Below are 20,108 nucleotides of genomic sequence, written 5' to 3'. Positions count from 1 at the left end.
ATTTATTATATCTACATCTTTTATATTTATTTTAATTGCACATCGTTGCTCGTTTCAATCCTGTGTATGCCCTGTGCATATTGCAGAACTGACAGTGAAGTTGACTTGAACTTTGATTTGTTTTTCTTGAGAGGTTCGCAGTTCTTCCCCCTATTTTGTCCAGCCAAAGCCTGCATGTCTCATATTGCTACAACAAAAATGGTATTTTGGCCACAGAATAACAGAAGATACCAATTGCAGTAATATCTAAAGGTAACATCTTTATTGTAATATAAATATAAACTTAAAATATATTGAGTTGGTGCTTTAGTGTAAATGTTAAGTGTTTGTTTTTTTGGAACAGGCAAAAAGCATGACCTTAAAAAGCCACACAGGCTCTTTTTTCTTGGCTTGATACCCAGTAGTATGCTCATGACACCAAAATCCTTGCAACGCCATTGACTCACACCTGCACTCCTACAACGTCTGCGTTGAATAACCACAATAGAAAGACAAGAAGGATGCCATCTCCTTGGTGATGTTGGAGCTGGCTCAGTTGCATCTATTTGATTACTTTCATTCTGTTCTTTCCCGTGTTCAATATTCATGGTAGGCAAGGCATTTGCATTGATACCATGAAATATGGATGCTCTGTGGAAAGAAAAGAGAGACGACCGACCTTTCACTGCCACACGAGACTGGATAAAAAAAGAACTTAATAAAGGCTGTTTCAAATACTGAGTTAAAAGAGAAATAGTCCCTGTATTTTTGTCACCCAGTTTTTTTGTGTGTGTTTTTTTTTTTTTTTTCTCCATTCGCATCTGCCATCTGAATTCAAATCATTGCACGGTACTTAGAGGAAATATGTCAGAGGAATGTGAAACAGTTAAGCTGTGAAGAAATGGAGAAAACAGTAAAATTGTTTGGTGTGTGTGTTTCTGAGAGATGGAGAAATAAGAGAAAGGCAGGGAAGTTTGCTAGGAAGAAGGTGGAGATTGGTTTCACCTGCACTACAGTGTTTAGATAAGCTCCAGCAGCAGGGAGCTGAGGAATCAGCAGAAATGAAACAGGATGCAGGTTCAACTCAGCACTTCAAAGAGAACTTAAGAGTTCACTGTTCACTAGTTCAAGAAACTTAAAATCTTTGATTCACTGCAGCAATACACACTGTATAATTTAGCATAAGGCGAATTTCATGAGCATTCCTGACTCTTAGTACATCCTGCCATATCATACTGTTTGCTGGAGTCCTGCTGAGAAGAGAAGAGAAGAGAAGAGAAGAGAAGAGAAGAGAAGAGAAGAGAAGACTGCACTCGTTTAGTTCAGAAACTATTACTCATCCTCTAATTTTACAGTGATTGTGAAAATATAAGAGTGGCAAATATATATCTCCAAATCCAAGAACATTTAAGTTCATGTCAACAACAACACATTTGCAGGATTGTGAGCTCCATGTGAACTGCAACTGAAATAAATTGCACTTGGAGGTAAAAATGGACTAAACAAATGCTGCTGAAATTGTGAACATGAGAAAAGATTGAAGTTTACTTATCACGATCTTAAAATCGTTAAATAGATTTACTCCTGGTTGGTTGACCCAACTGCAACTGTTTTGCTACACTTCAGTCATTTATTTTCTTTTAAGTAACCCATCTGTTTGTTCCCTTCATGCACTCAAAATAAGCTTCAGATGAGGGAAAAAAAAAAACCCTGACAGGTACTGCATAATAATATGTTACAAGTGAGTACTGTTTGAGAATATTCTTAATAAACAAGGTAAATGATTCAGCTCTGCCTGCGTCACTGAGTGACTCATAAAGAATTGTCACTTCATGTCTGCAGTGAGTCTGGAGCACCTGTGGCTCACAGTATCTGTGTTTAAAGAGCAGCCTGAGGTAGGAAAAGCAAAGAAGGAAGCCACACGTGAAAACACAAAGGATAACAACTGTTTTGCGCAAAGCTGGAATCACACGCGCGGATTTAAAAGGAGCTTTTCTAAAGGAAAGCTTAGATAATTATAAGAAAGAAAGTCATATACAGCTAGCAAATATTCCAATTTCTGTCTTGTAGAAAGCTTTAAATGCTTACTCTACAGTACCTGGCAACATTATAAAAACCTGAGACATGTTGTCATTTAGTCAGATTATGGGCTTTCTGCTAAACTACAGAGCACAGTGTTTCTGTTTCAGTAAGTGGTCTGCAGAAAATCAATCATGTAGGTGTTTAAAATGCTTAGTGGGTTATTAAATCTTTGCCATGTTATAGAAAGGTCCTGTCTGAACTTGTAGTTTAAGGCGCTGGTGGCATTTTGCATGACATTTTAGTTAATTAAAAATATTTTTGTTAATAGCACTAGTCACTTTTGAAATGTTTCAGTTGCCTTTAACAAAAGTTCAAGGTTTCGGTTCCTCTGCCCACACTGTTTTAGAAGAAAATCCATCTTCTGCTGAACTCCCAATACAGGTTTGGGCAGTTCTCTTATTTACCTTTTCTCTAACCACGCCTCTATTCTCTGCCCACTTCCTGATCACCTTTGCCTGTTTAGAGGTGAGCAGGTTCTGGGCTCACACAGGAGAAATCCTCTCCGCTTTGGACTCATTCCATATTTTATAAAGTCCAGCAGCAGGATAAAATTTCTCTCTTTCTACTTGAAGACTGTCAGTCGGTCTCCGGTTTGCTTGAGTTGGACAAAGTCCTCTTTACGGAGTCATTTAACTCTCCTGTCCTTCCCCTCCACCTCCTCTCTGAATGGTTTAAAGTTACACTGCCTGCCAGGCTTTACCTGTTCAGGTGAACTGCACTGCCGAAAGTGAATGTTGTTAATGAAGCCATGTAAGTATAGTTTCCTATTTTACATTTTATTCGAAGCGTGTCTGTTATTTATCTTAACTGCTTCACTAAAATACACAGAACGTCGTGCCAGCAGTTATTGCTGCTCCAGTGTTTGCATGGAAAAATTTGCATTAAATTTGTATGTTTGATTTTACATGCGAGTGTAGCGTATGTCGATTTTCTCTATTCTCTCTATGTGCGCCGGTGTTAAGTACAGTCTGTGCTGACCCACTCAGCCATTCAGATACAAGTGACGCTTCATGGGGTTTCACATCTGGCTTCAGCTGTTTTCCCAGATTGAGGTGTCAGGTCTGGCTCAGACTCAATGTTCAGATTGCTATGAACTCAGAGACAGGCCAGGATAGACAAACATACACACGAGCCTAATGCAGAGATTAGTAAAAGGGCAGAAATTATACTAATATTTGATTTGCACATCCCGTGTTTATTCTAAAAGGAACAAAATGTGCTGAAGACATCAAAAATATTATGCTGTGTTACATTTGGTGTGCAGTTAAATACTTGATAGATAGATAGCTGGCTGATTGTTGCTGTTTTTTTCCATTGTTTATCGGTGTGTGATTGCAAAACAGATGTTTGCATGAAGAGAAAAAATGGCTTGTTGGAATTTTTCTGTTTCATGGACATGTCTGAACACAACTGCCTATGTTTGGTCTATGCTCTACAACACATAACTTTTGTGGCTGAGTCCAGCCTGCCTTCTGCTATGTTACGCTTAGAGTCCTTGATTGTTGACCTGTCAGCAGGTTATCTGGTACTATTTAAATATTTTTATGATATGATGACTAACCCATTTGTTGATGAGCAACTTATTGTTTCCACTCTCTGAGTGAGTTTTCCCCTAACACGAGTCATAGATCAGTTTATTATCTTCACGGTCTTGAAACTACACCTGTAACAGGTGTCTTCCTTGTCAATTACAGTAACACGGTGCTTTGATTTGACAGACAGATCATTATGTTGCAGCATGAACTAAACCTTGCGCTTTGTCTGATTTCTCAGGCTTTGACTTTTACTCTGAGGGTGTGTTTTGTTTGGTCGATACAAATATGGTTTGATGTCTGTGACTAAAAATGAGGAGTGGATTTGTACATAGCAACAAGCTAGCTCAGTGTGGACAATGAGAATGTTGATACAGAAAGTACCTTATTAATGGCTTATTCTTCACAATCATTTGTTAAGAAAAGAAGCTGCCTTGGCATGGCCTTGTCTCTTTATTAATTCATCAAGTCCTTTTAGATCACAGGAGAGAAACCTGACAGTGAATAAACAATGGTAGTTAAAGAAAATGTGCAATCTGTATGAAAGAAGGCACAGGCTATGTTAAATAAACAGCACTCTTTGCACTCAGTTGCATAAGGCCTCGACAACCAACAACTGGCATAACTATAGTTCAAAGATGAAAATAAAGACTACCCTGAGTGTTGTATTTACCATGTAAACATTTTTTTTACTTTGTAGTCCAAACTGAAAGCCTTGAGCCTGACAGCCCCACCTTTCTCATTCTCTTTGGATACTAGATGGCCGGTGTAGTCAATAATTAAACGTCAACAATATGTAGTCAAGGTTCAGTCAATTAGCTGTCGTGAATGATTTTGTTGTGAGGAAAGAGCAGCAGTCCCACAGGACTGTTGTGACAAAGTGAACTTATCACTTCAGAGATTAGGAATGATCCAGAGTGAGCCAATGCTCCTCAGGCATGGGTGTGTCCACTGAATATGCCTGCATGAAAAAAAAGGTGTGCAAAAGCATGAAATGTCTGCATGTAGACACATGTAACAGCACTGGGAAGATCCCTGCTATTGTGCCATGTTGTATAGATGCTATTTATGCATGTCAGGCTCAACTTCTCCACTGAAAAATTCTTGAGAAAAAATAACTACACCCAATGGAAGACATCATCAATCTGTTGGAATAACCAAACATAAGATAATCTTTGATTGTAAGTTAGAAGAAATGCAGTGATCCCAGTGAGAAATAGTTTTTAAGAGTTCAAAAATTCCCAGCACAATGACAAACAGCACAAACAGGAATTATATATCTTGATTGACGGTGTCTCTTTTGTCCTGTCTCCATCCCCTCACCTCCACCCGGTCACGGCAGATGGCTGCCCCTCCCTGAGCCTGTTGCTTCTGGAGATTTCTTTCTGTTAAAATGTAATTTTTCCTTCCCACTCGCACCACATGTTTGATCATAGGTGGTCGTCTGATTGTTGTGGTTTTCTCACTATTATTGTAGTATTTTTACTTTACAATGTAAAGTTCCTTAAGGCAGCTGTTGTGATTTGACTTGACTGAACAGAACGGATTTCCAGAGAAAGGAAGGGCCTCCCATTAGTTGCATTGTCTTTCCTCTCTCTGGAATTCCTTGCGTATGTTGGGAGATGTTCTTATGCGCAGGAGTCGCATGTAGCTCCTAGTGCTACCTGTTTCTCATGTGGCCCCTTGTGCAATTAAGTTTCCCAGGGGGCCACATGAGAAACTTGGCCTGTTGTTAAGGGCTGCATCAATAGGTTTAACTCATTTCTACTCAATATCCATTTTATCTCTTCATAAATTTCTTCTGGACATTACAATTTGTGAAATTTTAAACACTTTTTATATTTTATACAAAGTGACAAAGTGCATGTATTGACTTCTTTGGTCAATAATTTAAGTTTAATAATTTAATCCCGGTTGTAATAGACCTTGTACCCTCTTGGATTCACATTAAGGAGAAGATAGGATACAAACAGACATATATACATAATTACATTTTAAGTTTATTAAGGGGTCAATATTGGTTTCTAAAGCCAAAAAGCTACATTTCCTTGTGTTGTCATTTGAGATTCTCAGTTTCAGCACTTCAAAGAGGCTGAAATATTTGTTTATTAGTTTGTATAAGAAAAAAACCCATCAATGTTCATTTGATGAACCAGAAGTTGGAGCTCTTCTTCTTGTTTGGAATGTTATAAAATCATTATATGAGGTTCTGTAGTGGTCTAATATATTTGAATTTGCTTTTTGATCCAGCACCCCCCGTGCTACTGAACTCTAGGGTGTGCACGCCAGATTTCATTTTTATTTCTCGGTGCTCTTGCTTTTTCACATCACTGTTTAATACTATTGTTAGTTTGAATCGTCTTTTAACAGCTTTGCGTCAAGTGCGAGAAAAGAACAGACGTAAGCTAAAGAGAATATTAGACAACCTTTATTTTTTATTTACTTTGACTATGAATTACCATTTTCTTGTTCTCATCACCTGCTGACAGGTACTTGGTCTCTTTCCCTCCCCTTTTCTGTCTGTAGCTTTTCCTGTGTAGTGATGAAAGTGCTCTGCTTCATAGATGAAGTCAGACGTTGCCACAGTGTGTGATGAATCAGCCGTGCCACCACAAGTTCTCAGAGGGAAAGTTCATCTTTGTTAAGACTGTTAAGCCTCTTCTTATTAGCCTTCCACTACCATCCATACCAAAAGACTGTAAGCTTATGGCTCTCACAACTTGCCACCCAACAATTTCATACTGTAAAAACATATTGATTAATCCTGCAGCTTGTTGGTTAATCTGGACATTTGCATGTATTCGCAAAGAGGTAGGACAGATTTGTATGTATTACCATATTGGGATCCACATCAAAGTCTATTGTTAGATATAATTTTTATATATAAATTATTTAGCAGAAGAGCATGGGAATGTGTCCAATTAAAACAGAACGGGCTTGGATTACATAAATATTTTGTAGGCTCCAAACACAAGTGGTGTTGTTGTTGTTGTTGTTTTGTTTTGTTGTTGTTTTGTTTTTTCTAACTTGATCTAGTGTCTCATTAAGCAGCCAAGACCCAGCAGTGGGTCCAGAAACAAAGCATGTGGAGAGTCAACAAGATGGCTTATGCCAAGGTGACGTGTGCCTCACTGAGCCCATCTGTTTGTGTCCATGTGCCCAAGAAGCATGCCTGTTTTTGGTTTTGGATATGACGTGTGCATTGGCACACTCACAATGTAAACCTGTGTATCAGTAAAGAAAAAAAAAAGACTTGGCATGTCTAAAATCATGTCACATTGCTGTGGATTAACAGTGATGTATGTTTGTCAGGCTGTACACTGAGCAGGAGGCTGAAGACTTATCTGATTCTGTCTCTGCACTTTCTGCTGACATGAGTAGTATTGATGTTCCTGCATCCACAGAAGAAATCTCACTTGTTCGATCTCTCTTCTCTGTGTCAGTGCAGAAAATCAAACTGAGGAGAAAAGACAGGTTTGGAGGACCGCTGCACACAACATGTTCTGTAGTTGTGTTTGAAAAATAAAAAAATAAAAGTGTCCCTGCTCGGCTCCTCCAAGAGATCATGAGTATTTTCATAGCAAAAAAAGAACGAGCAAATCGCCCTTTTAGATATATGTCACCCTTTGGACCCCGCTCAGTGCCCAAATAGTGACCCTGAAATTTATAGTACTTCAAAGTGATTCCATTTTGAGCAACTAAAATAGGTAAATGTGGCTTATATAGTGATGCATCAGTAATTACCCATGAAGCAGTTTCATATATTTGCAGTCAGTTCAGTTGTATTTATATAGTGCCAAATCACAACAACAGTTACTTGTTGTTAGGTAAAGACTCTACAATAATGTGAAAATACCCTACAAGCATTGCTGGTAACACTTTTGCACTTGATTTTTGAATACAGACTATATTTTTTTTACATTTGTGTCTGTTTGCATTATATTTATCTTCCCCACAGCTCTCCTTTGCTAATGACCTCCTTACCAGCTCTAACATGGCATCCCAAGTGTTCTCCAAATGAGTATCCAGGAGCAGAGTACATACCCTGAAGTTGCCACGGCAATGGCTGAAGCATCAGCTCCACCTCTTTCCCCTTCAGACTATGGATCGTTGTCTCCGACTCCTGAACTGTGCGCATCATGTGGCCACAGTCATCAGTTGGAAGAGAACCATGAGTACCTCTACAAGGATGAAGTGGACGATGACCTCGTCTGTCACATCTGTCTGCAGCCGCTCATCAAGCCTCTGGACACGCCCTGCGGACATACTTATTGCCAAGAGTGTCTCACCAGCTTCCTGCTGGAGAGCGACTTCTGTCCTGTGTGCCGTGAACCCCTCATGCTGCAGACCTGCAGGAAGCCCAGCCTGCTGGTGCACAAGCTGCTGGAGAAGCTGACCGTGGCTTGTCCCTTCACTGACCATTGCACTGAAACAATGCCCCGTGGTCAACTGGAAGACCACATCAAGTTCAGGTAGGCTGGTAGAAACAGTTTGCACCATTAAATTCCCTGTTTAAAAATGATATTATTAGTATTGCTATTAAACAAGTAAGCAAGTACTTTAGCTTCTGGTTTTTCCTTTCTGCTATTTCTACTAAACTCTACAATGACCTGAAGTAAGCACACACTCCAAGTCTCCCACCCTCCTCCTCTGCCCGTCGTCATTAGCCCACAGCTCCAGTCCCAAAGGGTAGAGTTCTTCCAACGAGACTTTCATCTAAACTAGGCACAGATCCTCTGTTTATAAAAGAAAGCACTTCCTCTTTTCTCAGTCTGGGTCTGTATTCATTAATGCTCATTAACACTTCCTTAGCCCAAAGGCCGCTGGGATAATTAGTGAATCTTGCCCCACACCACATAAGCACCAGGAATATTTCCTATTCATTTGCACTTAAAACTTAGAAAAATCAAGTTGCTTAAAACTCCTTAAACTCTAAAAATTTTGTCCCTCCCTGAATCTTATTTCCCACTTCCAAAACATACACTCATTTCATCTGTTTATGCTCTTTTTATACCTTCTTTTCTTGCTCATCTTTTCGCCTGTCATTTCTTCCCTAGTCTTTTCCTTCATGTAATGTGAATGTTATAATGAGGTGTGGATCTCTGAGGCCAGTTCCCAGAAGGATTCATCTGTAGAGGTGAGAGACTGCTTTCAGAGAGATGACTCTTCACACTGTTTGCGGGAATGTAGAATGGTTTCAGTGAAATACCGATTTCTATCAGGGTCCAGTGGGTACATGGCATCTTTGAGTTTTTATTGAAAGACGTTGGTTAATATTCTCTATATATTGAATCTATCAAGTATATTTAAATTATAAACTATAGGAAACTAGTAGCCTTCGGTCGGGATTATACTTTTCATGTCCGTACATCCATAAGGACCCAGGTGCACCACTCAAAGACAGAGAGAATTAATGAGTCCTTACCAAGACACAGGGCGCATAAGACAAACAGAGTCCAAAAAAAACAAAAACCACACACAGTTCAGGAGGTCGACAAGGCCTCGGGGCAAAACTCTGGGCTTTTTCTAGCGATGGAGACAAAGAGAATCTGGAGGTCAACCGCGATGCTGAAGACGAAGACGGAGCAGACCCAGAGACCGGGTTATCTGCAGGTTCTGAACCCCCAGACATGTTCTTTTCACAACTTGTGGGCACAGAAACAAAATTAACTGATTTATTACTTGCCAGCTCAGAAACAGAGGACTTTGAACAGAGAGTTCATTATTAGTCAGTTCAGGAGCATCAAACTCATGCTTGACACCGACTGGCTTAGATATACACAATTCACTTGTGCAATGCAGAGGCTCAAAAACTGAAGTTAAATTATCTTTTACTTTTTTATTGGCATGCTCAGTAACTAAACAAACAGAATTAACAGTCTTTTGATTCAGCCTGTTTTGCAGCACACCGATCAGTCTTAGGCCCCGTTGTACTGAAAACAGTCTTGTTTCACTGGCTTTATTTGATCCAGACAGAAAGAGTCAGTTTCAATCACCCTCATGTAGTAAGTCCAGTAACCAAGGAAGGGTGGAAACCAGTCTTTGTAGCCTATAAGCAACTGCTCCCTGATATCCTTACTTCAATTACTACAAAACACCTGGCAGTACAAATCATGTCCTCCTTCAATTCAGGGGTTGAGAGCTGCTGGGTCCATAATGGTCACGTCGTTCTGTCACAATTCAGCCTTGTGGCAGGTTAGGCAGGTGCAGCACTTGGAAACAATGAGAATTAACTAAAAAGCAGCTTTATTGGCGTACTTAGAGCCTCAAAGGAAAAACAAAACTCACAAGAAGAAACTAGGTGCTGAAAACATGGAGACTACTAAGGAACCATAGACCTCACAGAAAAATCAAAACCACACAGCATGAGCAGAAAACATGACAGCAAGCAAAGGGAGACTGAGGACATAAATACACAAGGGATAACGAGGGAACAGACCACAGGTGGGAACACAGCTGAAACTAATCTGACTGACGAGGCAGAAGGCACCACACACAGGATGAGAGACTATCAAAATAAGACAGGAAGTAACAAACATTGAAACTCATGGGCTAGACACTGGGACAGGGGAGAAACAGACATGGACATCAGAATAGGAAAGACATGAACTGACCAGAAATCAAGAATTATAAATACAAACTCAGAGGCACTGGAAAGTGACATGTTCAGAAACTAGAAACCCAAAACTTATGATAACCTAGAAAACCCGACACCATTCCTTCAAACTTTTGAAAATAAGTCCAGAACAGAAACTCAAAACCCTGGGTCACTCACCCAGGTACCCTGACACATGTCATCTTTAGACAGTGACTGCGAGCATCTGTGCAAATGTCTATGAGCCTGCTTGTTTTTTGTGAACTTGCACTTACATGTGTACAATGTATCAAGTACACATGCGCTCCAGGCAGCGGATTTAAAGAAGTTTAACAGAAATTATCTCCAGCTGTCCGTTTCCACGTCCGCAAGCAAGTGTAATCAAAGCCTTCGTGTAATTTTAACAGGACACAAGTGACACAGGAGGAAATTACATACAAATACTGTAAGTTCTTTTCACCAACTCACTCAGCGGTGAGTTGGAGAGGAGTTCCAAACAGTGAATTTGATCATTTTATCATTTCATTTGCGAAGATATATTTTCTTGCCTGTCAAGCTGTTCCTGTGCATTCCATGTGTAAGCACCTTTATCAATTTTGCTCCCACTCTTCATTTATATTCTTTTGTCCTTCAGATGGTTAAATAGCTAATGTGAGAATAGCACTTTAAAATGTGAGAGTAAATCCACGTTGTTTTGCATGGGATAGAAACCTAAAAATGCTTTCTGCTGTAGAATCAGTGCCATGGCAGTTTGTTTTATGCCCCTCCAAGTATGTAGCAATAAGACAAAACTTAACTATGCTTAAGGATTGGAACAAATTTCCTAAAATTTTATAAAAACTCAAAATGGATGTTGGGGAAACACTGCTCTTCCCTCTGCCTGAATTTTTTGTTCTAATGATGGGTGGACTGTTTCTGGCTGTTGCTACCCCAAAATCTGGCAATGTGTCAGGAGTTCTAATGACTTAGACAGCCATACCATCTGTTCAGAGCTGATTTCATACTAATCTAATCATTTGTGACCTTTATTGGCCTTTGGATAGAGAAAATGCCATCCTGGACACAGCTCTGCAATCAAGAATAACATCTCAACTATGTAATCTTCAGTATCTTTTCAGTTTTCTATTACTTTTCCCTGTATGGATATATAGGATATGGCAAAAAAAAAAACCCCCTTATGTGATCCCCCAGGTATTTTCTTTTCTTTCTTTTCATTCGCTAGTTTCATGTAGCTATTTGTCTGTCGATAATGCATGAAATCATTTTTTTCTGCTTTGAAGGTCTCTCATTCTCATGTTTTTCATATTAGCCAATTTACCCAGAGTTCTGTTTTGATGATATTTTGCCTTGAGCATGACAGCATTTTCTTCGTCTTCTTTTTCCTTTTATGAAAACTACCTTGTTTTTCAAGTATGCCTCCGATGCCCACTGAGGAGTAGTTCAAAGCTTATGTAAATACATGTGATGCATGCAGACATTTTCTATTTTATTCAGTGTTTATTTTATTTTATTTTATTTTATTCTGTATTATTCTGTTTATGGTTTTGGTGAACATGTTCAAATCAGTGTTTCACCAGATAGACAGTCAGAGAGGGAGAAAGGCCACCCAGTGAGGGAAGCGGAAAAGTTCATGTGTTTTACCTGTCTATGTAATTCTTATAACAGCTTTATAGTTATTTACATATACCTATTTGATATTAGAGGACATAACACACTCCGCAGAGAAGGGTGTCATAGGTAACCTTAATCTCTAAAACATTTATTCTGAAATAATGTGATTCTTTGTTTAATACATTTGTGGTTCTTATGTAAATTAATGTGTTATGATGGGGTTTTGGTCTCTGTTTCAAAAGGGCACTAAGCCCCTAATTGCAGAGTGAATGGTGCAGTCCTTGACACCTCCATGTGACAGGTGTCTCAGTGGAGGTGCCCAAGCTGCTACCGATGGCAGACAAGAGTTTTGATTTGTGAGTTGTTGAGTGGATGAATTAGAAAGCACTTTGAAGAAATGCTGAGATTAAAAAAAGAAACCGACTTATAACTAACCAAGCAGCCAAGTTCTTTATTGCATAGACCTTCTTGTCACTATTTTACAGACTGCTGTGACACTGGGTTGATGATACTATTCTGATCTTTTACTATTTTTAAAGATAAATGTACTGTTTCAGGACACATTTTCTGTTAGTACTCCCATAGTAGCAGAGAGAAGAAATACATAAAGTGTTACTGCATAATTTATTTCAAAAAAGAGCTCTAGGAAAAGAGAGTAGGCACTTCTACCGTATTGCTAGCTCCTGCAACAGAGAATGTCACGAAGCTGGGAAAAAGATGGAAAACTGATAAACTCTATAACACTGTCATAGCATCTCTTTGTTTCCTTTACATGTGACTTATTAGCGTTTAAACAGCATTGTTTGTAAGCTGACTTTAAAGCAGAATGTCAAGAATACAAAAATATTCTGTAAAAACTTTTAAAGATTTTGACTTTGTGTCAGTATGATGAATTGGCTGCTGTGAGTGAGAAATGAAAAGTAATAATGTGGTTGGAGTATGTGTTTATGTGTATGTTATGATGCCTCTTTTGTGACTCCAAGTTAATGTGCAAGAGTATGAAATGAGTCCTCTGGGGAAGACTGGCTTCTGTTCACAAACTGCATCCTGTCAGAATCCAATTACTTTTCCATTTCCTTCGTGCCCTGTGGTCTTGTTGCTGTGCGCACTGTTCAAATACTGCCGGACAACTTATGCCTCAGTTTGCATGCATGCATGCATTAACACACAGATGCACAAACGCATAGAGGAAAAAATTCAGCCCGTAACTATACTACCTCCATCCTTGAGAAATTCATCCAGACAGGGTATTTACAACACAATTTACAAGTGTGCTGCTTGAGTGTAGCTCAGCGCTATGAAAATCGGATAAGGGAGGAAAATATAAGAGCAAAATAGAAAACAGAAAGCAAAGGCAGACTTGTAATTTTGGACTACATAAATAGAATCTGGCTTGATTGCTCTACTTTGAATAAAATGCCTAGATGAATTATAAACTGACGGAAATGGGACTGAGGGTGAGATTTGATAGAATGAAATAAAAATAGATCAGATGTCCTGCTGCATTTCATATTCAAAGTTGTTTAGCCAACATTTCTCCCCATTGCACTCTGTTTACTACAAATGAATGAAAAGATAGGAGAGGATGAAAGAAGCCCCATGCATACCTCAAACACCATCAGTGAAGTTAGCAGATTAAATATATCTTGCTCATATTTAAAATCAAATCACAACAGTTAATGCTGGCTGCTGTCACCAACACTTAATACAGTTTGTCAGCACACAGCTCTCCTCCAGTCATGTTTCCCACAGCTTCTCCACAATCAATCTAAACAGGTGGTGATGTCTTGGTGAATGGGTTCATCCTTTGTTATTATGAATTACCTTTCCCCTTTCATATTACAAGCTCTTGTACATTTCAAAATTGAATTAATATGAAATGAATGAATGAATGAATGAAAATGGACAGTGTGTCAGTAAAGACTTATTCTAAATCCTCTCCTTTTTCGCCCATATTTCTCATTCATGTCACTCAGGCTCCACCCGTGCAGAGAATATTGATTTGCCGGTGTGTTTTGGTCATGCTCTGTCTTTATTTTTTTCCACACATGTAGGCAGATTCTTTTGAGCGATCAGACCAATCTGCTGCACTGGGATTAGTCCATCGTTAGAGAGGAGGGGCGAGGGTTTTGGAAGGCAACATACTCTCTATCCTCCCCTTCACGGGTGAATGTATGTGCAGGCAGGGGGGAGGTGAATGCAGAGATTGTACTTGTGTGTATGTATGTATGGGAGTGTACGTGAGAGTACGCATGTGAAGAGGGTAGAGCCAATCACAGAGCACCTGGTACCTCTCCCCCCCTGCTGTCTCTTTTTTGGTCTGCTCCATCCCCCCCCCACCTCAGTGGTTTCTGCTGCAGTATAAGTCACAGCCTGCGCTGTTCTCTCTGACATACACACACGCGCACACATACGCACACACAGAGGGAGACTGACATGCACACACACGCATACGAGCACAAATCCTCTTACAACTCGCCAGTGCCCAGAGCAGATTAAGGGGCCGTACATCTCAAATTGTATTCCAAATGTGCCACCTTTGCATGGGTCTTCTTCCTGTTCTTCTTGTACTTTTACATCTTCCTCTTGTGCACCAACGGGACTTCTCTGCACCTGCTTCTGCTGCTTCTTCTTCCTCCACTACGTCTTCAACCTCTGGCAACTGGCCCGTTTGCCTCTGCAGCTGAGATGACCAGGCAACCAGCCTGAGGCAGAGGAAGAAACTCACACAGACATAAGTAGAGAAAGGAAAACAAAGGGGGGAAAGAGAGGCTAGAAGGAAGGAAGTCGAGGATTAATTCAAATCTGAGAGCGCCCCTTGAGAAGAAAGACAGGCGAGGAGGGGTAGGTCAGCACGGCCAGGTTCGGAGAATTGGAGGTGGAGGAGGAGGAGGGGGAGGAGGGGGGAACAGGAGAGGAGAGAGCTATAGTTCAGAAAGGAGGAAACAAGGAAGAAAAGAGAGGAAAAGGAGCAGAGCATTGATCATGAAGGCTCTGTTGCTGCTAGTTTTGCCCTGGCTCAGTCCGGCCAACTACACAGACAATTTGGGCAACCTGCACATCCTCTATTCTGAACTGTGAGTACAACACTCAGCCTCCTCGTGCATCCTCTTCATCAACATCAACCCATCCTACCTCTCCATCAGTAAACAGCGCAGCTGTTATGTATAATCGTGCATTTTGTTTACTTTTAAAACCCATTTGTTTGTGTCTTCATTCAGAGCGTTAATGCATATTTGTATATTACTTCCAATGTTGACATTTGGATCATCGGTTGAAGAGTCAGAGTGTTCTTCTTTGTTGTGAAAACAACCAGTCAGTTGCTTCCTGATGCTTTGGTCACTGGTTGCTGTGGCGCTAAAACGCAGCAGAGCCAGCAGGTTGTGCTTTATGCTGTCCAGGACGGTTGGGATGCTACAGAGCGGCACTGCAGCATGGCATCTCTCCCTTTATCTCGTTCTCTTTAGTAGCATGTGTGAGTGTGTCACTACTGTATTGACTGGAGCAAAATGTCAGCGAGTATTTGGACACACAAACACTGTGTGTGTACAGCCTGTATGGGCTCTTGGACGCTTGTAACTACTCTGTGTTTATTTGTGGAATAGACTTTCACCGCATTAAAAATTCATATCTGGCTACTCTCAGTTTGCATCTACTGAAAATAAACTACACATTCACTTATACACACATAGATTTTGTTATACTGAACAAAATGAGAAATCTGTCTGTGTTGGAAACAGCATAACATAATAATGCACCTGTTGCTGCACGTTTCCTTTTAATTAATTCTGCATCAAACATTATATCAGAACTAATGCACATGGAAACATCTGTGTCAACATTTCTATGTTCATTATAACCTGATCTGTAAAATACACTTCTAGTTAATATTAGTCATATGATGTAACGTCCTAGTATTGCTTGTTTTGTCTTGCCAAGAGTTTGATCTAAGTCATTTAGACCAGAGCAAAGTTGCACATACTTTTATTTTTTCCTTGCAAATTGACATTGATGGATAATCTAACATTTAAATTCAGTCGTATTTATACAGTACTCCATACTGTAGGTCACACCGTCTTCCTTCTTGGCTCCTCGGTCTCTCTTTGTGTGGGAGTAAGCGTTGACTACATTCACTAGCTCCGTGTGAACTCAAAGCTCTGTGATCCCGGAGCTCAGCAATTGCTCTTCTCTCCAGTCTGTCGGAAATGTCCCATTATACTGCATGAACACATGGAACAATGGACCGCCTCGCAAATCCCCTCATTTCATTGTATGCGCTCTCTGCACTGAGTGGGGCTTTAGCTCCTGCAGACAGCAAGAGCCCGTGTTGGGCAGCAATGGATGCCAAAGAGGAGAGGAAAGAAGGGTGATACACTGTAAACACTGCAAATCAAGTAAAACAGATTTAATATATTAGGTAGGTCGAATTGATTTAATTATACACAGAAAGAAGTGGTTGAGGATGTAATAAGAATAGAGTGGATGAACCATGCAGTGCACAGAAAAGAGGAGAGGGGAGATGAGAGGAGACAGGAGGGTATAAGGTCACTTCCTGTGCCTGCCTTCCATCTGGCTATACATACGGCTGCCATGGTGATGGTACCCACCAGGCACAGCATGCAGGTCCTTTCAGCGAGTGCTTGTTTGTAAATAAAATCATATGATTTCTCTCTGACACTCACTAAGTGAGAAATATTGACCGCATGTGTTGGAGCGTGTCTCAGTACCGGTGACAGTAGAGCTTTTGCTGATTATGACATGACAGAGAGAGAAACTAGAAGCAGACAATCGCGGACGTGGTGTTTTTCTGCCTGGCTAGTGAGCAGTGGCACACCATTTGTCTTTATCCATACTGTTGACAGCAGCAGCCTCCAGCTCCCGTTGTGCGACTACCGCCTCAGCCTACACCCTCTCTCCACTCGTATTTCTCTGTCTGTTCTTTCGCTTACAGATGTCATTCTGTGTGTGTGTGATTACTTCAGTGAGTTTGTGTGGTGTGAGAAAAGCGAGAATGGTTATAATCTGTCTTATTTACACATCAGTATGCGTGTACAGGCTTGTTTACACACTATACTTGCTATACACAGGGAGTAAGTGTAACCAACATTGCAAGTGGAGAGTTAATGTCTCTGTGATGAAACTCTTAATAGGTTTACTGCCATTGTATTATGTCATCAACAGCCAATACAAACACCACGCTGGTACACGCAACCGGGTGTGATGTTTACTGCCCACATCATAACAGTGCACACACACACACACCAGCCATTGGATCTTGCGTATTCCCTCCCACAGCACACGTGGCATCCCCTGATCATCACAGTGTCGTGCTGTAGAGCATTAATGATTAATCTGTGTTCATTTCTGGGCTTGAGCTGAGATGTCTTAAACACTATGATTAGCTTAGCTTCCGTCCTTTCAGACCTCATCTCGGAGGTGTTTGATCACACAAGCAATACGCACTCCTATTGCTCCAGACGTCTTCGGCATGAACGCATCCTAACAGGATTAGACACCCAGCCGCCGCTCACTCGTTGGATCTGAACAATACCAATCATTTGTTTGTACCAGGTCCACCTCGAGTCAGAGGCAGTGCGCCATGCCATGCCATGCCCCCTTTGGCCGCATGTCTGAACCTAGTGTGGGGCAGGCTTCACTAATTAGAATTTTGTTTGGATTAAATATTAATCCTTGTTCTGTAGTCATGCAGCTCCCCCTGTCTCATTGTATCTAGCAAGGCAGATACAGTGAAGGCCAGTGGGAGCGAAGCCGAAAGATAAAAGTCATGCTTACCACCTCCTGAAGTACTTGCACAGCTTTCCAAAAGAGATCAAATTAAATCAGTTTAATTATTTCTTTGCGTGGGATTCTAGTGTATGAGGCAAATTCAGTGAATCGACCATGGAAGCATTTATATGCAAGGGTGGGCAAAGTCTACAGAAGCAACACAATCAAACATGCAAGGAGACATGGGGCAAGGGCACATGCAGAGGACACACTGAAGCAATTCAGACGAATGCATTAATCTAAAATTATACATTACTGTTCACATAAAACAAATATGGACTAATCAACACAACAAAGACGCATTTGATGTGGTATAATTGAAGTGCGCGCCATGCATGTGTAAATACACAGTCACAAAAGAACAGGTGTGTGTATTCATTTATTCATGAACAGCAGTGAGTAGCAGATCAGAGTGTTTACTTCAGCAGAGCTTTCCTCTCAGGTGTGTCTGGTACTGTCAGCATGCAAAAAGGTTTGAAGATGAGTCTTACAGTGGTGTTTCATTAGGACAGACTTTAAGTAAATTTAAATGTGTAATATTTTTTAATTCAGATGCCCTTCTTTCTTAGCCACATGATAGAAGATGGGTGTATTACAAAAAGTAGTATAAGTTAACCTTTGCTTCTGACTGACTCAAAGTTTTGCTGCTGTTTATGGGTTTTGATGCATGACATGTTTAACATGAAATGCTTTCTGCATCGTCCTGTCTGCAGAAGCTTATCTGCAGGAGGCGTTCCATATGAGCAGACTGCAGAGCAAGCATCTAACAGAGTGTAACTGACAGCAGAGAGGAGAGGAGCGTAGAGTTAATCTCTCACGTGAACGTCGCCTACTAAGCGTCAGGGCTTTTGGTTGGGCTGACCAGTGCTGGCTGTGTTTCAGGCTGTTGTACCATGGCACGTGGAGGTAGAGAAACCAGGACACTGCCAAGGGCTAGGGTGGCATAGAGTGAAAAATATAGGCTAAAAGGTGCCAAAGGCAATGTGGGACAGCAGCCTGGTGGGGATTCTCTATGATTATGCAGTTCAGTGTAGCATGGAGGGGATTACAGTTAGAGTCGTCGACACATCAACGTACACATCGTGCTTGACTGCAGCACTGGAAAACAGCCACAGTTGAGCTGGACATACGTAAGGTGTATTAGTAAGCTGAGATCCAGCTCAGCCACACAGCAGAGAATAAATCAGTTTTAGTACTTCCTTAACTCTTCTTCTGTGTTGACAAAAAGAGTATGTGATTGCTCTCCTGGTTGAAACCAGACACTGACACAGTAAATGCTGCATAAATATTCTTCAAGCCTGATCATGGGGTCGTGGCTCGACTGATAATCACACATATTGATTTGGTCAAAAACCATGACTCAGAGTTCGGGCTGCTGTAACAGGCTGACTCGACTGACATTGTGCTGGCTTCTCATCTGCGCTTGTGAATGCTCAGATGCATTAAGCTTGCCAAACCTGCTGAGCCACTGCTCACTGCACAGGAGCACAATAGACAGTTAGAACAGAAAGACGGGATTTATCTGTTACTGTATGCGTTCCCTTTTGTTTTCAACACCCACTGATCTTTAAATGCGGTAAGAAGTCACACCCAACAGAAGCTCACCTCCTACTTCAATTTAGCAGATCCGTCTTTAGAAACAAGCTTATTCCAACTGTCCTCACACGGCAGACGCGGCCCCTTCTAGGTTTGGCCTCATCCCCTCCTCATGCGGCAGATGGGATTACCCCTCACAGCAGGCGGATCCAATCAACACACCAGCACATCCTCTGATTAATACTCTTCTAGTTCATCATTAACTGGATTACTCTGTCTTTATGTCACTCTCTCTTCACTCGTTCTATGCATCTATGCATCACTCTGTCCATTCCCCCCAAATCAAACTTTATGTATCTGGCATGCACACCTTATGTGCGATTGATTGACTGCACTAATCAAGGAAGCAACTCTGCATCAAGGTTTTATCAACACAAATTCAATTACTGGCGGCCACTCCTACTGATACTACGCTAGCATTCTTTTGCGGCCGTTTTTTTGTGTGTCTATATTTGTGTGTTGTGACCACAGGTGCTTACCCAGAGCCTTGTGTTTTTATTTCAGCTCAGGCTGTTCTAAAGCAAGTTATGCTTGGGACTCAGCCAAGAGCTGTTAGAGATAGACAGCTTTCATTCCCTCTATCAGCTAGACTGGATGTACACCAAGCCCAGAGTCTATGCATAATTGCTGGATTTCCATGATTGATTTTGTGATTATAATTTTGAATCCTTATTTTTTTGGCACATACATACTGTTACAGTGATGAATGTTCTTACTGAACATGGCCAGGGTTTAAAGCTCATGTTTTGGACTGCCCTAAATGCTCTGTTTTTAATATATATATATACCTGTGTAATGTCAAAGATAAAAAGATAAAACTAACACGGTCATCCCATCCACATCCACAATTCTGATTTCAAATACAGAAGCCCCACCTACCTCTTCAACCTCAAAACTCCTCTTTACCAGAAGCAGCCAATTAGAAT

General features: G+C 40.8%; 1 protein-coding gene across 5 annotated transcripts in view; it reads left to right on the top strand.

The window, feature by feature from the left end:
* Positions 1 to 2,520: 2,520 nt before the first annotated feature.
* Positions 2,521 to 20,108, top strand: part of lnx1 (ligand of numb-protein X 1) — a 34,350-nt gene continuing 16,762 nt past the window's right edge. For 2 of the 5 annotated variants that reach the window (XM_031753715.2, XM_031753717.2), the window contains exons 1-2: positions 2,521 to 2,811; positions 7,552 to 8,065. In XM_031753715.2, the coding sequence (XP_031609575.1) occupies positions 7,611 to 8,065 (455 nt within the window). In that variant the 5' untranslated portion in view covers positions 2,521 to 2,811; positions 7,552 to 7,610. Of the gene's footprint in view, positions 2,812 to 6,580; positions 6,710 to 7,551; positions 8,066 to 13,892; positions 14,877 to 20,108 lie in introns of those variants that run through there. The other 3 variants (XM_031753716.2, XM_039606378.1, XM_031753718.2) reach the window with 3 other exon arrangements.

Source organism: Oreochromis aureus, linkage group 23 (genome assembly GCF_013358895.1).
Source record: "Oreochromis aureus strain Israel breed Guangdong linkage group 23, ZZ_aureus, whole genome shotgun sequence".
NCBI lineage: Eukaryota > Metazoa > Chordata > Actinopteri > Cichliformes > Cichlidae > Oreochromis > Oreochromis aureus.
Note: the sequence above shows the minus strand (reverse complement) of the source record. Positions and strands in the feature narration are given on the sequence as shown.